This window comes from Bufo gargarizans, chromosome 4 (genome assembly GCF_014858855.1).
Source record: "Bufo gargarizans isolate SCDJY-AF-19 chromosome 4, ASM1485885v1, whole genome shotgun sequence".
NCBI lineage: Eukaryota > Metazoa > Chordata > Amphibia > Anura > Bufonidae > Bufo > Bufo gargarizans.
In genome coordinates, this window is record NC_058083.1 from 36772214 (window position 1) to 36791498 (window position 19285).

Here is a 19285-nt window from a genome sequence, read left to right on the forward strand (position 1 = left end):
TGAGGCGGTGAGCGGGAAGGCCGAAGTTACGCTGTAGCGCAGACAGGCGAGCAGCAGCAGGATGTGAACGCCGGAAGCGCGAACAGACGGCCCGCACTTTATGCAGCAGCTCTGACATGTCGGGGTAGTTGTGAATGAACTTCTGCACCACCAAATTCAGCACATGCGCCAAGCAAGGGATGTGCGTCAAATTGGCTAGTCCCAGAGCTGCAACGAGATTTCGCCCATTATCACACACCACCAGGCCGGGCTTGAGGCTCACCGGCAGCAACCACTCGTCGGTCTGTTGTTCTATACCCCGCCACAACTCCTGTGCGGTGTGGGGCCTGTCCCCCAAACATATGAGTTTCAGAATGGCCTGCTGACGTTTACCCCGGGCTGTGCTGAAGTTGGTGGTGAAGGTGTGTGGCTGACTGGATGAGCAGGTGGAAGAAGAGGAGGAGGAAGCCGAGAAGGAGGAGGTGGCAACAGGAGGCAAAGAATGTTGCCCTGCGATCCTTGGCGGCGGAAGGACGTGCGCCAAACAGCTCTCCGCCTGGGGCCCAGCTGCCACTACATTTACCCAGTGTGCAGTTAGGGAGATATAGCGTCCCTGGCCGTGCTTACTGGTCCACGTATCTGTGGTTAGGTGGACCTTGCCACAGATGGCGTTGCGCAGTGCACACTTGATTTTATCGGATACTTGGTTGTGCAGGGAAGGCACGGCTCTCTTGGAGAAGTAGTGCCGGCTGGGAACAACATACTGTGGGACAGCAAGCGACATGAGCTGTTTGAAGCTGTCTGTGTCCACCAGCCTAAATGACAGCATTTCATAGGCCAGTAGTTTAGAAATGCTGGCATTCAGGGCCAGGGATCGAGGGTGGCTAGGTGGGAATTTACGCTTTCTATCAAATGTTTGTGAGATGGAGAGCTGAACGCTGGCGTGTGACATGGTTGAGACGCTTGGTGACGGAGGTGGTGGTGGTGGTGTTGGTGGTACATCCCCTGTTTGCTGGGCGGCAGGTGCCAACGTTCCTCCAGAGGCGGAGGAAGAGGCCGAGGCGGCAGCAGCAGAATAGGCCGAGGCGGCAGCAGCAGAAGAGGTAGCAGGGGGAGCCTGAGTGACTTCCTTGGTTTTAAGGTGTTTACTCCACTGCAGTTCATGCTTTGCATGCAGGTGCCTGGTCATGCAGGTTGTGCTCAGGTTCAGAACGTTAATGCCTCGCTTCAGGCTCTGATGGCACAGCGTGCAAACCACTCGGGTCTTGTCGTCAGCACATTGTTTGAAGAAGTGCCATGCCAGGGAACTCCTTGAAGCTGCCTTTGGGGTGCTCGGTCCCAGATGGCGGCGGTCAGTAGCAGGCGGAGTCTCTTGGCGGCGGGTGTTCTGCTTTTGCCCACTGCTCCCTCTTTTGCTACGCTGTTGGCTCGGTCTCACCACTGCCTCTTCCTCCGAACTGTGAAAGTCAGTGGCACGACCTTCATTCCATGTGGGGTCTAGGACCTCATCGTCCCCTGCATCGTCTTCCACCCAGTCTTGATCCCTGACCTCCTGTTCAGTCTGCACACTGCAGAAAGACGCAGCAGTTGGCACCTGTGTTTCGTCATCATCAGAGACATGCTGAGGTGGTATTCCCATGTCCTCATCATCAGGAAACATAAGTGGTTGTGCGTCAGTGCATTCTATGTCTTTCACCGCTGGGGAAGGGCTAGGTGGATGCCCTTGGGAAACCCTGCCAGCGGAGTCTTCAAACAGCATAAGAGACTGCTGCATAACTTGAGGCTGAGACAGTTTCCCTGGTATGCATGGGGGTGATGTGACAGACTGATGGGGTTGGTTTTCAGGCGCCATCTGTGCGCTTTCTGCAGAAGACTGGGTGGGAGATAATGTGAACGTGCTGGATCCACTGTCGGCCACCCAATTGACTAATGCCTGTACCTGCTCAGGCCTTACCATCCTTAGAACGGCATTGGGCCCCACCATATATCGCTGTAAATTCTGGCGGCTACTGGGACCTGAGGTAGTTGGTACACTAGGACGTGTGGATGTGGCAGAACGGCCACGTCCTCTCCCAGCACCAGAGGGTCCACTAACACCACCACGACCATGTCCACGTCCGCGTCCCTTACTAGATGTTTTTCTCATTGTTATGGTTCACCACAACAACAAATATATTATTTGGCCCAATGTATTGTATTCAAATTCAGCGGGATATAAATTTGAGGCCTAGTATTTAGGCGCTGGGTGACCGGTATGGATTTAGTGACAGAATTAGACTTGGAAATGCACAGAAGCGTGTGTGTGAAGTTATTCTGAATGACCCTATGTGCACCTTCAATATGATCTACCCTTTTAGGGATAGATTTCAAATAGCTCTGATATAGCAGAAACGACTAAATTATGAAATTGCTAAATTGGGAATTGTATTTCAACCCAGAACAAAAAATGTGCTTTGACGGACACTAAATAACTTTCCCAGCCACAACAGGACAGCGGTAACGAGAGATTTAGCGGGATATAAATTTGAGGCCTAGTATTTAGGCGCTGGGTGACAGGTATGGGTTTAGTGCCAGAATTAGACTTGGAAATACACAGTAGCGGGTGTGTGTGAAGTTATTCTGAATGACCCAATGTGCACCTTGAATATTATATACCCTTTTAGGGATAGATTTCAAATAGCTCTGATATAGCAGAAACCACTAAATTATGAAATTGCTAAATTGGGAATTGTATTTCAACCCAGAACAAGAAATGTGCTTGAACGGACACTAAATAACTCGCCCAGCTACAGCACTAAGGACAGATTTAGCGGGATATAAATTTGAGGCCTAGTATTTAGGCGCTGGGTGACAGGTATGGGTTTAGTGCCAGAATTAGACTTGGAAATACACAGTAGCGGGTGTGTGTGAAGTTATTCTGAATGACCCAATGTGCACCTTGAATATTATATACCCTTTTAGGGATAGATTTCAAATAGCTCTGATATAGCAGAAACCACTAAATTATGAAATTGCTAAATTGGGAATTGTATTTCAACCCAGAACAAGAAATGTGCTTGAACGGACACTAAATAACTCGCCCAGCTACAGCACTAGGGACAGATTTAGCTGGATATAAATTTGAGGCCTAGTATTTAGGCGCTGGGTGACCGGTATGGATTTAGTGACAGAATTAGACTGGGATATGGCCAAAAAATAAACAGACTATTGCTGGTTAAATGCACTTGGTGTGACAGCTTCACCCTGATGTAGGCTTTAGCCAAAAAACAACCACACCATTGAGGGTTAAATGCACTTGGTGACAGGCGCAGCTTGCCCCTGATTTAGTATATGGCCAAAAAATGAACAGACTATTGCTGGTTAAATGCACTTGGTGTGACAGCTTCACCCTGATGTAGGCTTTAGCCAAAAAACAACCACACCATTGAGGGTTAAATGCACTTGGTGACAGGCGCAGCTTGCCCCTGATTTTGTATATGGCCAAAAAATGAACAGACTATTGCTGGTTAAATGCACTTGGTGTGACAGCTTCACCCTGATGTAGGCTTTAGCCAAAAAACAACCACACCATTGAGGGTTAAATGCACTTGGTCGCAGCTTGTGCTGGCGCACCACAAGACACAAAATGGCCGCCGATCACCCCAGAAAAATGTGACTGACAAACGGTCTGTGCAGCCTAAAAACAGTGAGCAATTGAGGATCAGCAGCTCAATGATCCACAGCTGCAGATCGATCAGTTAATCAAGTCCTTTGGAGGAGTTAATCTGCCTAATCTCGCCCTACTGTCGCAGCCGCAACCTCTCCCTACGCTAATCAGAGCAGAGTGACGGGCGGCGCTATGTGACTCCAGCTTAAATAGAGGCTGGGTCACATGGTGCTCTGGCCAATCACAGCCATGCCAATAGTAGGCATGGCTGTGATGGCCTCTTGGGGCAAGTAGTATGACGCTTGTTGATTGGCTGCTTTGCAGCCTTTCAAAAAGCGCCAAGAAAGCGTCACAAAAGCGCGAAGAAAGCGACGAACACCGAACCCGAACCCGGACTTTTACGAAAATGTCCGGGTTCGGGTCCGTGTCACGGACACCCCAAAATTCGGTACGAACCCGAACTATACAGTTCGAGTTCGCTCATCCCTAACCATGACTTTCAAAAGACTAAAATCAGTCATCCCTCACCCATTCCATGCAGCTCACATTTCGATGTGTCCCCTACCAGTCTTTACTAGTGTTGAGTGCGGATATTCGAATCGATAATTTTAATCGCGAATATCGCCATTTCAAGAATTTGCAAATATTTAGAATATAGTGTTATATATTTCTATTCACGAATATTCTAATCACGAATTTATCACAAATATCGGCACTTAGCAACATCACTAGCAACATCCCTAGCAACCAATAGGAAAGTTGCCTATAGTAGTAGTGTTGATTGTGAATTTTCGTATCGCAAATTTTCCGATTGCCAATTTTCGAAATCAAGAAAATAATGACGAGAACATGAATTCTCGAACATATGATGAATATTTGCACAAATATTTGCAAAATATTGCGAATTTGAATATTGCCCCTGCCACCCATCACTGGTCTTTAATTCCTGGCCCCTCTCAACACATAGGAAATAACCTCTTAGCCAATCACTGTATTGACTATATGCAGTGAGCCACTGTGGGAGTTGGTGCAGAGGCCCTGACATAGTGATGCTATAGTAGCATCATGGTGTCCTAACTCAGGCCCTCACTTTCTGGGGTTCAATGAGGTAAAAGTGTAGATTTAAAAATGTGGCTAGAGTTAAATCCTTTTTACTAAGTGCAACAAAGAACTTCAAATACATACAGCAAAAGGCTTGAAGTGTAAATTCTCTCTGGCACCAGCTGAGGAGGTATTGTGGATGGTTGGATGGTGATTCTGCACTTAGATAATATTAGTCTAGTGGTAGTTGGGTTTGTGATAATGTCTTATCTGTTATCCCTCACCTCACAGCAGTGTCTGTAGAACTTTATCTCGCTGATCACTCTACTGTCTGGAAATTTCAAGGCTACATTTTAGTCTTGTCTTTAGCTGCAGTTCTTGTAGGAGATAGGGAACTGGTTCCTCAAATTCTCTCATACGGTCAAAGATATGGTGTGCTCTTTGAGCCACTTTCCAACTCTCCAACTATCAGAACAGGGCCTTTCTCCTCCTTCGACTGACTCGCTACTCTCTCTAGACGGGAACTTCCCCTCCTGGCAGGAAGTTTTTCAGCCCATTCTTACCAAGAGGGGAGGAAAAGGGTGGTTAGCCCTGTTCCTGCCAATCATTGCCAACTAGTACCTCCCCTGATGGCTAAAATGGCACAGCCCAAATTATATTACAAAGCAATGCATATAAAACACAGCAATTTAAAAGGCTCTGTCACCAGCATCAACCCTGTTAAACCAGACATACTGTCTGGTAGGTCTCATTATGCTGACTATTTAGAAAAACATGTTTTTTCTATACTTATAAGCCAACACATATTACTGGTGTCTTTAAAATCATATATTCTGCATGTAAATAAAGCAGTAATATGTAGAGTAGCTTTCTGAGCAGATCTCAGCGTTGTGAAGCTAAAGTACATGGTGATATGATATTTACATGCTCGCACATACGGTACCGCTAGGACACAGCTCTACCCTTAGCATGTCTAGCCCTGTCAATCAAGGGTAGTGTGCAGAGCACAGAATGTGTTAGAACGAAGTGCTCAAAGGATTCAGCCCTGTCTCCTGGTGCTTGAACTCCTCATTTGCATATGAAGAAAAACACACATATCTCTGCAGCTGTTAATTATACAGGCAAAAGAAAGGAATCATTTTAATCAGCATGATGAGACCCACCGAGCAGTATGTCTGGTTTAATAGGGTTGATGCTAGTGACAGAGCCGATTTATGGATACTCTCTCGATAGATAGATACTGTAGATAGATAGATAGATAGATATCAGCAGGGCAACCCTCTTAAAACTTACTTATTGCAATTTATTTTCATTATTTTACCAGCTCTTCAACATATTCCCGTTCATCGCGCTTCTCCCTGGTAGTCACAAAAAAATTCAGGAAAATGTTGCAGAACTATGTGACTTTATTGAAAGAACATTTGTACAACATCTGAAGAACTTGGATGAAAATGATCAGAGAAGTTTTATTGATGTGTTTCTTGTACGACAAAATGAGGTACAGTAAGGATTTGGGTACTCTGAATGGTATATGGGTGGTTAATTAAAAATGTTTTTTATACAGGTGTAGGTCATATAGCTTCCATATTGTATAATGTCTGGTTGCATGATAAATTTTTCCATTGCGCTATACAGTGCTTGTTTCCAGTGGTTATAAACACCATGTAATCCAGCTGCACTGGCAGTGCTTGCACACCCTAGGAAAAAGTGCCAGACTATGTGAAATCCTGTGGTCCCAGACATCAGAGATGCCTGCCTTTTCCCATAGTGTTTATTCACGGCCACTGCTGTTTAATTGCAGAGTAGCCGTGATCACTGGAAAAGAGCAGTGTGTAATGAGATGGAAATATTTATCAAGCCAGCAAAGGAGGCAATATGGACAATCACAATACATTAGAAAGTGCCTTGTATTAACTTTGTCTACATGATAAATGCCGTTTACGGAAGTGACACAACCCCTTTTAAAGGCTATGTACATTTTCAGAGGCATATTTTGTTAATTACTGCAATTTACTCATTTTTGGTTAAAAATCATATTTTCAGTTGGCTTTTATTAAAAATAATGAGACATTCTGTGATAAAGTGTTAACTGTTTTTCTAACTGTGTGAATGGTACTTTCACTTTCTGCTGGTCATTAATAAAACTACTAAGAGGTCATAAACACTTTTTTTAAGCCACATTCTTACCAGATAAGATAAGAACTGAGTAGAGTTGAGCGAACACCTGGATGTTCGGGTTCGAGAAGTTCAGCCGAACTTCCCAGAAATGTTCGGGTTCGGAATCCGAACTCGCCCCGAACTTTGCCCCGAACCCCATTAAAGTCAATGGGGACCCGAACTTTTCGGCGCTAAAAAGGCTGAAAAATAGACCAGGAAAGGGCTAGAGGGCTGTAAAAGGCAGCAAAATGTAGGTAAATCCCCTGCAAACAAATTCATTTCAAGGGAAATGAATTAAAATAAAAATAAATTAAAATTAACCAATATCAATTGGAGAGAGGTCTCATGGCAGAGAATCAAGCTTCATGTCACCCACCTCTGGAACAGGCCACTGTCAGATATTTAGGGCCCGACACCCAGACAGAGGAGAGAGGTCCCATAGCAGAGATTCAGGCTTCATGTCACCAAACACTGGAACAGGCCACTGTCAGATATTTAGGCCCCGGCACCCAGACAGAGGAGAGAGGTCCCATTGCAGAGAATCAGGCTTCATGTCATAGCAGAGAATCAGGCTTCACATCACCCACCACTGGAACAGGCCACTGTCAGATATTTTTAGGCCCCGGCACACAGAAAGAGGAGAGAGGTCCCATAGCAGAGATTCAGGCTTCATGTCATAGCAGAGAATCAGGCTTCATGCCAGAGCAGAGAATCAGGCTTCAAGTCATAGCAGAGAATCAGGCTTCATGTCATAGCAGAGAATCAGGCTTCACGTCACCCACCACTGGAACAGGCCATTGTCAGATATTTAGGCCCCGGTACCCAGACAGAGGAGAGAGGTCCCATAGCAGAGAATCAGGCTTCATGTCATAGCAGAGAATCAGGCTTCAAGTCATAGCAGAGAATCAGGCTTCATGTCATAGCAGAGAATCAGGCTTCACATCACCCACCACTGGAAAAGGCCATTGTCAGATATTTAGGCCCCGGCACCCAGACAGAGGAGAGAGGTCCAATTGCAGAGAATCAGGCTTCATGTCATAGCAGAGAATCAGGCTTCACGTCACCCACCACTGGAACAGGCCACTGTCAGATATTTTTAGGCCCCGGCACACAGACAGAGGAGAGAGGTCCCATAGCAGAGATTCAGGCTTCATGTCATAGCAGAGAATCAGGCTTCATGTCACCCACCACTGGAACAGGCCACTGTCAGATATTTTTAGGCCCCGGCACACAGACAGAGGAGAGAGGTCCCATAGCAGAGATTCAGGCTTTATGTCATAGCAGAGAATCAGGCTTCATGTCATAGCAGAGAATCAGGCTTCACGTCACCCACCACTGGAACAGACCATTGTCAGATATTTAGGCCCCGGCACCCAGACAGAGGAGAGAGGTCCCATAGCAGAGATTCAGGCTTCATGTCATAGCAGAGAATCAGGCTTCACGTCACCCAACTGTCACAACCAGATAGCTGAGAAGGTCTGACAGAGGCCTTTCAGAACCTCCTCCTTGAGTTTCTGTGTTGTGGTATTCAGTTCCTCCTCTCGTTAGCCTCTCTCAGCTGTCATGTGTTGGACTAATTGCTTCCCTTTAAATTCCTCCCCAGAATGCTTTTCTGGGCGGCTTATATTTCTTCCTGGAGTGTGTGTGCATGCTGACTTTGTTCTCCTGTTTGCTACAAAGCTAAGTGTTGTACCTTTATCTGTTATTTTCTGTTTGCTGGATGCCAGGTGACCCTGACTCCCTCCGTATCTTGTGTAGGGAGCCGGTGGTCGTGTCCCCTCACTATTGTAGGGTGCTCAGGGCTTTATAGTCAAGGTTCGTGGATATGCAAACCTCCACCATTAGGATCTTTGCATAGGCTGAGCAACCAGGGAAAGTGCCAGGTCTTCTGCAGGGGTCTCCCTTGGTTCCTTAGCTTTTGGATCCAGCGAGTCATTTATACATGTTGCTTTGCCTTGTTTCCTGTACACCGTCCGTGACATTATAAGCCGCCATAACCGTCTCAAGCATGGATCCGGTTTCACTTTTGGCTGAACGCTTCCAGGGTCTTTCATTGGAGGTAGCTGATCTCCGTAAGACTTTTTCTCAGCTTCAAGTGACCGGTTCAGCTTGCGTTCATGGAGTTTGTTCTGAGCCTAAGATCTCGCTTCCGGATACGTTCTCCGGGGGTAGTGAGAATTTTGTGCGTTTTAGAGAGGCTTGCAAACTCCATTTTCGCCTTCTTCCCCTTTCCTCTGGTGATGAGGAACGGAGGGTGGGGATCATTATATCGCTGCTCAGAGGTAACGCTCAGTCCTGGGCCTTTTCGCTGCCGGAGGGGGCACGGCCTCTCCGTTCAGTGGATGAATTCTTTTTAGCCCTGGGTCAGATATATGATGATCCGGATCGTATTGCTCTGGCTGAGTCTATTATGCCAGGGTAAACAATCCGCAGAAATATACTGCTCAGAATTTCGGAGATGGGCAGTTGATACTGGTTGGAATGATGCTGCGCTCCGAAGTCAATTTTGCCATGGTCTTTCAGAGGGATTGAAAGATGCATTTGCCTTTCATGAGAGGCCTATTTCTTTGGACTCTGCTATGTCTCAGGCCGTTCGTATTGACAGACGTCTTAGAGAGAGAGGAGAGATGTCCCCTTCCTGTCATACTCAGTCCCAGGACAGTGCAGCGGTCCCATTCTGTGCGCAGGGGTCTCAGTCGCCGTCAGCCCCTTCTGAGCAGGAGCCCATGCAGCTGGGGTTGATTGCTTCTTACAATAGAAGATTCAGCTCGCATGGGAGGGTTTGTTTTTGTTGTGGAGGTATAAATCATTTGGCAAATATTTGTCCTTCTAGGAGATTCAGGCAGTTTTCTGGGAGTAATAAAGAAACAAACAGGAAAAAATCTTTTAAAAATGTTCCGTCTGTTACTATTGGCAGGGTTGAGGCGGAAATTGAAGGTTTTCCATTTGCTTGTAGTTCCCGTTTTGTCCTGCCGGCTAGGGTGGCGCTAGAGAGCAAGAACATTTTTTGTGAGATTTTTGTGGATAGTGGAGCAGCGGTCAATCTCATTGATAATCAATTTGCGATAACTCATGGTTTCCAGGTGCGCACTTTGGGAAAGGAATATTCCTGTTTTTGCTATCGATTCCGCTCCACTTTCTCAAAAATCATTAAAGGGCATAGTTCACAATATCCGTTTAATTGTGAGTGATGCTCATGTTGAGGATGTGTCATGTTTCGTTCTTAGCGGTTTACCTACCCCTCTGGTGTTGGGGCTGCCCTGGCTCACTAAGCATAACCCCACCATTGATTGGCAAGCGAGGCAAATAAATGGTTGGAGTGACTTTTGCAGAGAGAATTGCCTCATGACATCTGTTTCTGAGGTTGCTACTAAGACTGTACCATCTTTTCTCTCTGAATTTTCGGATGTCTTCTCTGAGAGTGGAGTTCAGGATTTGCCCCCGCACAGGGAGTACGATTGCCCTATTAATCTCATCCCAGACGCCAAGCTGCCTAAATCTCGTTTATACAATCTTTCCCAACCTGAGAGGATCGCTATGCGTGCTTATATCTCTGAGAGTCTGAGAAAGGGACACATACGACCCTCGAAGTCACCTGTTGCCGCTGGTTTTTTCTTTGTTAAGAAAAAAGATGGTTCTTTAAGACCTTGTCTGGATTTCAGGGAGCTGAACAATATCACAATTCGTGACCCTTATCCGCTTCCTCTGATCCCGGACCTGTTTAACCAGGTTGTTGGGGCTAAAGTCTTTTCCAAATTAGATCTAAGAGGGGCATACAACCTGGTCAGGGTCAGAGAAGGGGACGAATGGAAGACGGCCTTCAATACCCCTGAGGGCCATTTTGAAAATTTGGTTATGCCTTTTGGTTTGATGAATGCCCCAGCCGTTTTTCAGCATTTCGTGAACAGCATTTTTTATCATTTGATGGGAAAATTTGTATTGGTGTATTTGGATGACATTTTGATTTTTTCTCCCGATTTCAAAACTCATAAGGAACATTTACGTCAGGTCTTGCTCATCCTGCGGGAGAATAAATTATATGCGAAACTGGAAAAATGTGTGTTTGCGGTTCCAGAAATTCAATTTCTGGGGTTTCTTCTCTCCGCTTCTGGTTTTCGCATGGACCCCGAGAAGGTCCGCGCTGTGCTTGAGTGGGAGCTTCCTGAGAATCAGAAGGCGCTGATGCGTTTTTTGGGCTTTGCCAATTATTACAGGAAGTTCATTTTGAATTATTCTTCTATTGTTAAACCACTCACTGATATGACCAGAAAGGGGGTAGATTTTTCTTCTTGGTCAGTAGAGGCGCGTAAGGCTTTTTCTGATATCAAGGAGAGTTTTGCTTCCGCTCCCATCTTGGTGCAACCTGATGTTTCTTTACCCTTCATAGTTGAGGTTGATGCTTCTGAGGTGGGTGTGGGGGCGGTCTTGTCTCAGGGTTCCTCTCCTGCCAATTGGCGACCGTGTGCCTTTTTCTCAAGAAAACTCTCCTCCGCAGAGAGAAATTACGATGTGGGAGATAGGGAATTGTTGGCCATCAAGTTGGCTTTTGAGGAATGGCGCCATTGGCTAGAGGGAGCCAGACACCCTATTACCGTATTTACTGACCATAAAAATCTGGCCTACTTGGAGTCAGCCAAGCGTCTGAACCCGAGACAGGCCAGATGGTCTTTGTTCTTTTCTAGGTTTAATTTTGTTGTCACGTTCCGCCCTGGAGTTAAGAATGTGAAGGCAGATGCCCTGTCACGTTGTTTTCCGGGAGGCGGGAATTTTGAAGACCCGGGTCCCATTTTGGCTGAAGGTGTGGTGGTCTCTGCTCTTTTTCCTGAATTGGAGGCAGAGGTGCAGGCAGCCCAGTCAGAGGCTCCTGATCTTTGTCCTCCTGGGAGGTTGTTTGTGCCTCTCGCTTTAAGACACAAGATTTTTAAAGAACACCACGATACGGTCCTTGCTGGGCACCCGGGGGTAAGAGCCACACTGGATCTCATCGCTCGGAGATTCTGGTGGCCTGCGCTTCGTAAGTCGGTTGAGGGTTTTGTGGCAGCCTGCGAGACTTGCGCTCGTGCCAAAGTCCCTCATTCACGGCCATCAGGTCCTCTCCTTCCCTTACCCATTCCTTCCCGTCCTTGGACACATCTGTCCATGGACTTCATAACGGACCTGCCTCGTTCCTCGGGGAAGACCGTGATTCTGGTGGTGGTGGACCGTTTTAGCAAAATGGTGCATTTCATCCCTTTTCCTGGTTTGCCCAATGCTAAGACGCTGGCGCAGGCATTTATTGATCACATTGTCAAATTGCACGGTATTCCTTCAGACATAGTCTCTGATAGGGGCACGCAGTTTGTTTCCAGATTCTGGAAGGCTTTCTGTTCTCGCTTGGGGGTTCGGTTGTCATTCTCTTCTGCTTTCCACCCGCAGTCGAATGGCCAGACAGAGCGCGTCAATCAGAATCTGGAGACATATCTGCGCTGTTTTGTGGCGGAGAATCAAGAGGATTGGTGTTCTTTTTTGTCCCTTGCTGAGTTTGCTTTAAATAACCGTCGTCAGGAGTCCTCTGATAAGTCACCATTTTTTGGTGCATATGGGTTTCATCCGCAGTTTGGGACTTTCTCGGGAGAGGGGTCTTCTGGTTTACCTGATGAGGACAGATTCTCCTCGTCTTTGTCATCTATTTGGCAAAAGATTCAGGATAATCTAAAGAGCATGAGTGAGAGATATAAGCGTGTGGCAGATAAGAGACGTGTGCTTGGTCCGGACCTGAATGTTGGTGATCTGGTGTGGTTGTCTACCAAGAATATCAAATTGAAGGTTCCCTCCTGGAAGTTGGGTCCTAGGTTTATTGGGCCTTACAAAATCCTGTCTGTCATCAATCCTGTTGCATACCGTCTTGATCTTCCTCAGACTTGGAAGATCCATAATGTTTTTCATAAGTCCTTATTGAAACCTTATGTTCAACCCATTGTACCCTCGCCTTTGCCTCCTCCTCCGATTATGGTTGATGGGAATCTTGAATTTCAGGTCTCTAGGATTGTGGATTCTCAGTCTTGTCCTGCGGTTCTCTTCAGTACCTTGTTCATTGGGAGGGGTATGGTCCCTGAGGAGAGGATGTGGGTCCCAGTGACGGACATTAAGGCCTCTCGTCTCATCAGGGCTTTCCATAGGTCCCATCCTGAGAAGGTGGGTTCTGAGTGTCCAGAGTCCACTCGTAGAGGGAGGGGTACTGTCACAACCAGACAGCTGAGAAGCTCTGACAGAGGCCTTTCAGAACCTCCTCCTTGAGTTTCTGTGTTGTGGTATTCAGTTCCTCCTCTCGTTAGCCTCTCTCAGCTGTCATGTGTTGGACTAATTGCTTCCCTTTAAATTCCTCCCCAGAATGCTTTTCTGGGTGGCTTATATTTCTTCCTGGAGTGTGTGTGCATGCTGACTTTGTTCTCCTGTTTGCTACAAAGCTAAGTGTTGTACCTTTATCTCTTATTTTCTGTTTGCTGGATGCCAGGTGACCCTGACTCCCTCCGTATCTTGTGTAGGGAGCCGGTGGTCGTGTCCCCTCACTATTGTAGGGTGCTCAGGGCTTTATAGTCAAGGTTCGTGGATATGCAAACCTCCACCATTAGGATCTTTGCATAGGCTGAGCAACCAGGGAAAGTGCCAGGTCTTCTGCAGGGGTCTCCCTTGGTTCCTTAGCTTTTGGATCCAGCGAGTCATTTATACATGTTGCTTTGCCTTGTTTCCTGTACACCGTCCGTGACATTATAAGCCGCCATAACCGTCTCAAGCATGGATCCGGTTTCACTTTTGGCTGAACGCTTCCAGGGTCTTTCATTGGAGGTAGCTGATCTCCGTAAGACTTTTTCTCAGCTTCAAGTGACCGGTTCAGCTTGCGTTCATGGAGTTTGTTCTGAGCCTAAGATCTCGCTTCCGGATACGTTCTCCGGGGGTAGTGAGAATTTTGTGCGTTTTAGAGAGGCTTGCAAACTCCATTTTCGCCTTCTTCCCCTTTCCTCTGGTGATGAGGAACGGAGGGTGGGGATCATTATATCGCTGCTCAGAGGTAACGCTCAGTCCTGGGCCTTTTCGCTGCCGGAGGGGGCACGGCCTCTCCGTTCAGTGGATGAATTCTTTTTAGCCCTGGGTCAGATATATGATGATCCGGATCGTATTGCTCTGGCTGAGTCTATTTATGCCAGGGTAAACAATCCGCAGAAATATACTGCTCAGAATTTCGGAGATGGGCAGTTGATACTGGTTGGAATGATGCTGCGCTCCGAAGTCAATTTTGCCATGGTCTTTCAGAGGGATTGAAAGATGCATTTGCCTTTCATGAGAGGCCTATTTCTTTGGACTCTGCTATGTCTCAGGCCGTTCGTATTGACAGGCGTCTTAGAGAGAGAGGAGAGATGTCCCCTTCCTGTCATACTCAGTCCCAGGACAGTGCAGCGGTCCCATTCTGTGCGCAGGGGTCTCAGTCGCCGTCAGCCCCTTCTGAGCAGGAGCCCATGCAGCTGGGGTTGATTGCTTCTTACAATAGAAGATTCAGCTCGCATGGGAGGGTTTGTTTTTGTTGTGGAGGTATAAATCATTTGGCAAATATTTGTCCTTCTAGGAGATTCAGGCAGTTTTCTGGGAGTAATAAAGAAACAAACAGGAAAAAATCTTTTAAAAATGTTCCGTCTGTTACTATTGGCAGGGTTGAGGCGGAAATTGAAGGTTTTCCATTTGCTTGTAGTTCCCGTTTTGTCCTGCCGGCTAGGGTGGCGCTAGAGAGCAAGAACATTTTTTGTGAGATTTTTGTGGATAGTGGAGCAGCGGTCAATCTCATTGATAATCAATTTGCGATAACTCATGGTTTCCAGGTGCGCACTTTGGGAAAGAATATTCCTGTTTTTGCTATCGATTCCGCTCCACTTTCTCAAAAATCATTAAAGGGCATAGTTCACAATATCCGTTTAATTGTGAGTGATGCTCATGTTGAGGATGTGTCATGTTTCGTTCTTAGCGGTTTACCTACCCCTCTGGTGTTGGGGCTGCCCTGGCTCACTAAGCATAACCCCACCATTGATTGGCAAGCGAGGCAAATAAATGGTTGGAGTGACTTTTGCAGAGAGAATTGCCTCATGACATCTGTTTCTGAGGTTGCTACTAAGACTGTACCATCTTTTCTCTCTGAATTTTCGGATGTCTTCTCTGAGAGTGGAGTTCAGGATTTGCCCCCGCACAGGGAGTACGATTGCCCTATTAATCTCATCCCAGACGCCAAGCTGCCTAAATCTCGTTTATACAATCTTTCCCAACCTGAGAGGATCGCTATGCGTGCTTATATCTCTGAGAGTCTGAGAAAGGGACACATACGACCCTCGAAGTCACCTGTTGCCGCTGGTTTTTTCTTTGTTAAGAAAAAAGATGGTTCTTTAAGACCTTGTCTGGATTTCAGGGAGCTGAACAATATCACAATTCGTGACCCTTATCCGCTTCCTCTGATCCCGGACCTGTTTAACCAGGTTGTTGGGGCTAAAGTCTTTTCCAAATTAGATCTAAGAGGGGCATACAACCTGGTCAGGGTCAGAGAAGGGGACGAATGGAAGACGGCCTTCAATACCCCTGAGGGCCATTTTGAAAATTTGGTTATGCCTTTTGGTTTGATGAATGCCCCAGCCGTTTTTCAGCATTTCGTGAACAGCATTTTTTATCATTTGATGGGAAAATTTGTATTGGTGTATTTGGATGACATTTTGATTTTTTCTCCCGATTTCAAAACTCATAAGGAACATTTACGTCAGGTCTTGCTCATCCTGCGGGAGAATAAATTATATGCGAAACTGGAAAAATGTGTGTTTGCGGTTCCAGAAATTCAATTTCTGGGGTTTCTTCTCTCCGCTTCTGGTTTTCGCATGGACCCCGAGAAGGTCCGCGCTGTGCTTGAGTGGGAGCTTCCTGAGAATCAGAAGGCGCTGATGCGTTTTTTGGGCTTTGCCAATTATTACAGGAAGTTCATTTTGAATTATTCTTCTATTGTTAAACCACTCACTGATATGACCAGAAAGGGGGTAGATTTTTCTTCTTGGTCAGTAGAGGCGCGTAAGGCTTTTTCTGATATCAAGGAGAGTTTTGCTTCCGCTCCCATCTTGGTGCAACCTGATGTTTCTTTACCCTTCATAGTTGAGGTTGATGCTTCTGAGGTGGGTGTGGGGGCGGTCTTGTCTCAGGGTTCCTCTCCTGCCAATTGGCGACCGTGTGCCTTTTTCTCAAGAAAACTCTCCTCCGCAGAGAGAAATTACGATGTGGGAGATAGGGAATTGTTGGCCATCAAGTTGGCTTTTGAGGAATGGCGCCATTGGCTAGAGGGAGCCAGACACCCTATTACCGTATTTACTGACCATAAAAATCTGGCCTACTTGGAGTCAGCCAAGCGTCTGAACCCGAGACAGGCCAGATGGTCTTTGTTCTTTTCTAGGTTTAATTTTGTTGTCACGTTCCGCCCTGGAGTTAAGAATGTGAAGGCAGATGCCCTGTCACGTTGTTTTCCGGGAGGCGGGAATTTTGAAGACCCGGGTCCCATTTTGGCTGAAGGTGTGGTGGTCTCTGCTCTTTTTCCTGAATTGGAGGCAGAGGTGCAGGCAGCCCAGTCAGAGGCTCCTGATCTTTGTCCTCCTGGGAGGTTGTTTGTGCCTCTCGCTTTAAGACACAAGATTTTTAAAGAACACCACGATACGGTCCTTGCTGGGCACCCGGGGGTAAGAGCCACACTGGATCTCATCGCTCGGAGATTCTGGTGGCCTGCGCTTCGTAAGTCGGTTGAGGGTTTTGTGGCAGCCTGCGAGACTTGCGCTCGTGCCAAAGTCCCTCATTCACGGCCATCAGGTCCTCTCCTTCCCTTACCCATTCCTTCCCGTCCTTGGACACATCTGTCCATGGACTTCATAACGGACCTGCCTCGTTCCTCGGGGAAGACCGTGATTCTGGTGGTGGTGGACCGTTTTAGCAAAATGGTGCATTTCATCCCTTTTCCTGGTTTGCCCAATGCTAAGACGCTGGCGCAGGCATTTATTGATCACATTGTCAAATTGCACGGTATTCCTTCAGACATAGTCTCTGATAGGGGCACGCAGTTTGTTTCCAGATTCTGGAAGGCTTTCTGTTCTCGCTTGGGGGTTCGGTTGTCATTCTCTTCTGCTTTCCACCCGCAGTCGAATGGCCAGACAGAGCGCGTCAATCAGAATCTGGAGACATATCTGCGCTGTTTTGTGGCGGAGAATCAAGAGGATTGGTGTTCTTTTTTGTCCCTTGCTGAGTTTGCTTTAAATAACCATCGTCAGGAGTCCTCTGATAAGTCACCATTTTTTGGTGCATATGGGTTTCATCCGCAGTTTGGGACTTTCTCGGGAGAGGAGTCTTCTGGTTTACCTGATGAGGACAGATTCTCCTCCTCTTTGTCATCTATTTGGCAAAAGATTCAGGATAATCTAAAGAGCATGAGTGAGAGATATAAGTGTGTGGCAGATAAGAGACGTGTGCTTGGTCCAGACCTGAATGTTGGTGATCTGATGTGGTTGTCTACCAAGAATATCAAATTGAAGGTTCCCTCCTGGAAGTTGGGTCCTAGGTTTATTGGGCCTTACAAAATCCTGTCTGTCATCAATCCTGTTGCATACCGTCTTGATCTTCCTCAGACTTGGAAGATCCATAATGTTTTTAATAAGTCCTTATTGAAACCTTATGTTCAACCCATTGTACTCTCGCCTTTGCCTCCTCCTCCGATTATGGTTGATGGGAATCTTGAATTTCAGGTCTCTAGGATTGTGGATTCTCATCTTGTCTGCGGTTCTCTTCAGTACCTTGTTCATTGGGAGGGGTATGGTCCCGAGGAGAGGATGTGGGTCCCAGTGACGGACATTAAGGCCTCTCGTCTCATCAGGGCTTTCCATAGGTCCCATCCTGAGAAGGTGGGTTCTGAGTGTCCAGAGTCCACTCGTAGAGGGAGGGGTACTGTCACAACCAGACAGCTGAGAAGCTCTGACAGAGGCCTTTCAGAACCTCCTCCTTGAGTTTCTGTGTTGTGGTATTCAGTTCCTCCTCTCGTTAGCCTCTCTCAGCTGTCATGTGTTGGACTAATTGCTTCCCTTTAAATTCCTCCCCAGAATGCTTTTCTGGGTGGCTTATATTTCTTCCTGGAGTGTGTGTGCATGCTGACTTTGTTCTCCTGTTTGCTACAAAGCTAAGTGTTGTACCTTTATCTCTTATTTTCTGTTTGCTGGATCCCAGGTGACCCTGACTCCCTCCGTATCTTGTGTAGGTGGGTGCTCAGGGCTTTATAGTCAAGGTTCGTGGATATGCAAACCTCCACCATTAGGATCTTTGCATAGGCTGAGCAACCAGGGAAAGTGCCAGGTCTTCTGCAGGGGTCTCCCTTGGTTCCTTAGCTTTTGGATCCAGCGAGTCATTTATACATGTTGCTTTGCCTTGTTTCCTGTACACCGTCCGTGACACCAACACTGGAACAGGCCACTGTCAGATATTTAGGCCCGGCACCCAGACAGAGGAGAGAGGTCCCACTGCAGAGAATCAGGCTTCATGTCATAGCAGAGAATCAGGCTTTAAGTCATAGCAGAAAATCATACTTCATGTCATAGCAGAGAATCAGGCTTCACGTCACCCATCACTGGAACAGGCCATTGTCAGATATTTAGGCCCCGGCACCCAGACAGAGGAGAGAGGTCCCATTGCAGAGAATCATGGTTCATGTCATAGCAGAGAATCAGGCTTCATGTCATAGCAGAGAATCAGGCTTCACATCACCCACCACTGGAACAGGCCATTGTCAGATATTTAGGCCCCGGCACCCAGACAGAGGAGAGAGGTCCCATTGCAGAGATTCAGGCTTCATGTCATAGCAGAGAATCAGGATTCACGTCACCCAACACTGGAACAGGCCACTGTCAGATATTTAGGCCCCGGCACCCAGACAGAGGAGAGAGGTCCCATTGCAGAGAATCAGGCTTCATGTAATAGCAGAGAATCAGGCTTCACGTCACCCACCACTGAAACAGGCCACTGTCAGATATTTTTAGGCCCCGGCACCCATACAGAGGAGAGGTTCATTCAACTTTGGGTTGCCCTGCAATATAATGGTAAAATGAAAATAAAAATAGGATTGAATGAGGAAGTGCCCTGGAGTACAATAATATATGGTTAAGGGGAGGTAATTATAAATGTCTAATCTTCACAAGGGATAGACAGGTCCTGTGGGATCCATGCCTGGTTCATTTTTATGAACGTCAGCTTGTCCACATTGGCTGTAGACAGGCGGCTGCGTTTGTCTGTAATGACGCCCCCTGCCGTGCTGAATACACGTTTAGACAAAACGCTGGCCGCCGGGCAGGCCAGCACCTCCAAGGCATAAAAGGCTAGCTCTGGCCACGTGGACAATTTGGAGACCCAGAAGTTGAATGGGGCCGAACCATCAGTCAG

At 46.9% G+C, this 19285-nt stretch overlaps 1 protein-coding gene across 2 annotated transcripts in view; it reads left to right on the forward strand.

Annotated features, from left to right (window-relative positions):
• LOC122935953 (cytochrome P450 2K6-like) overlaps nucleotides 1-19285 on the forward strand; it is a 213291-nt gene that overhangs the window by 89340 nt on the left and 104666 nt on the right. For both annotated transcript variants that reach the window (XM_044291918.1, XM_044291919.1), the window contains one exon: nucleotides 5991-6164. In XM_044291918.1, coding sequence (XP_044147853.1) covers nucleotides 5991-6164 — 174 coding nt within the window. The remainder of the gene's footprint in view (nucleotides 1-5990; nucleotides 6165-19285) is intronic.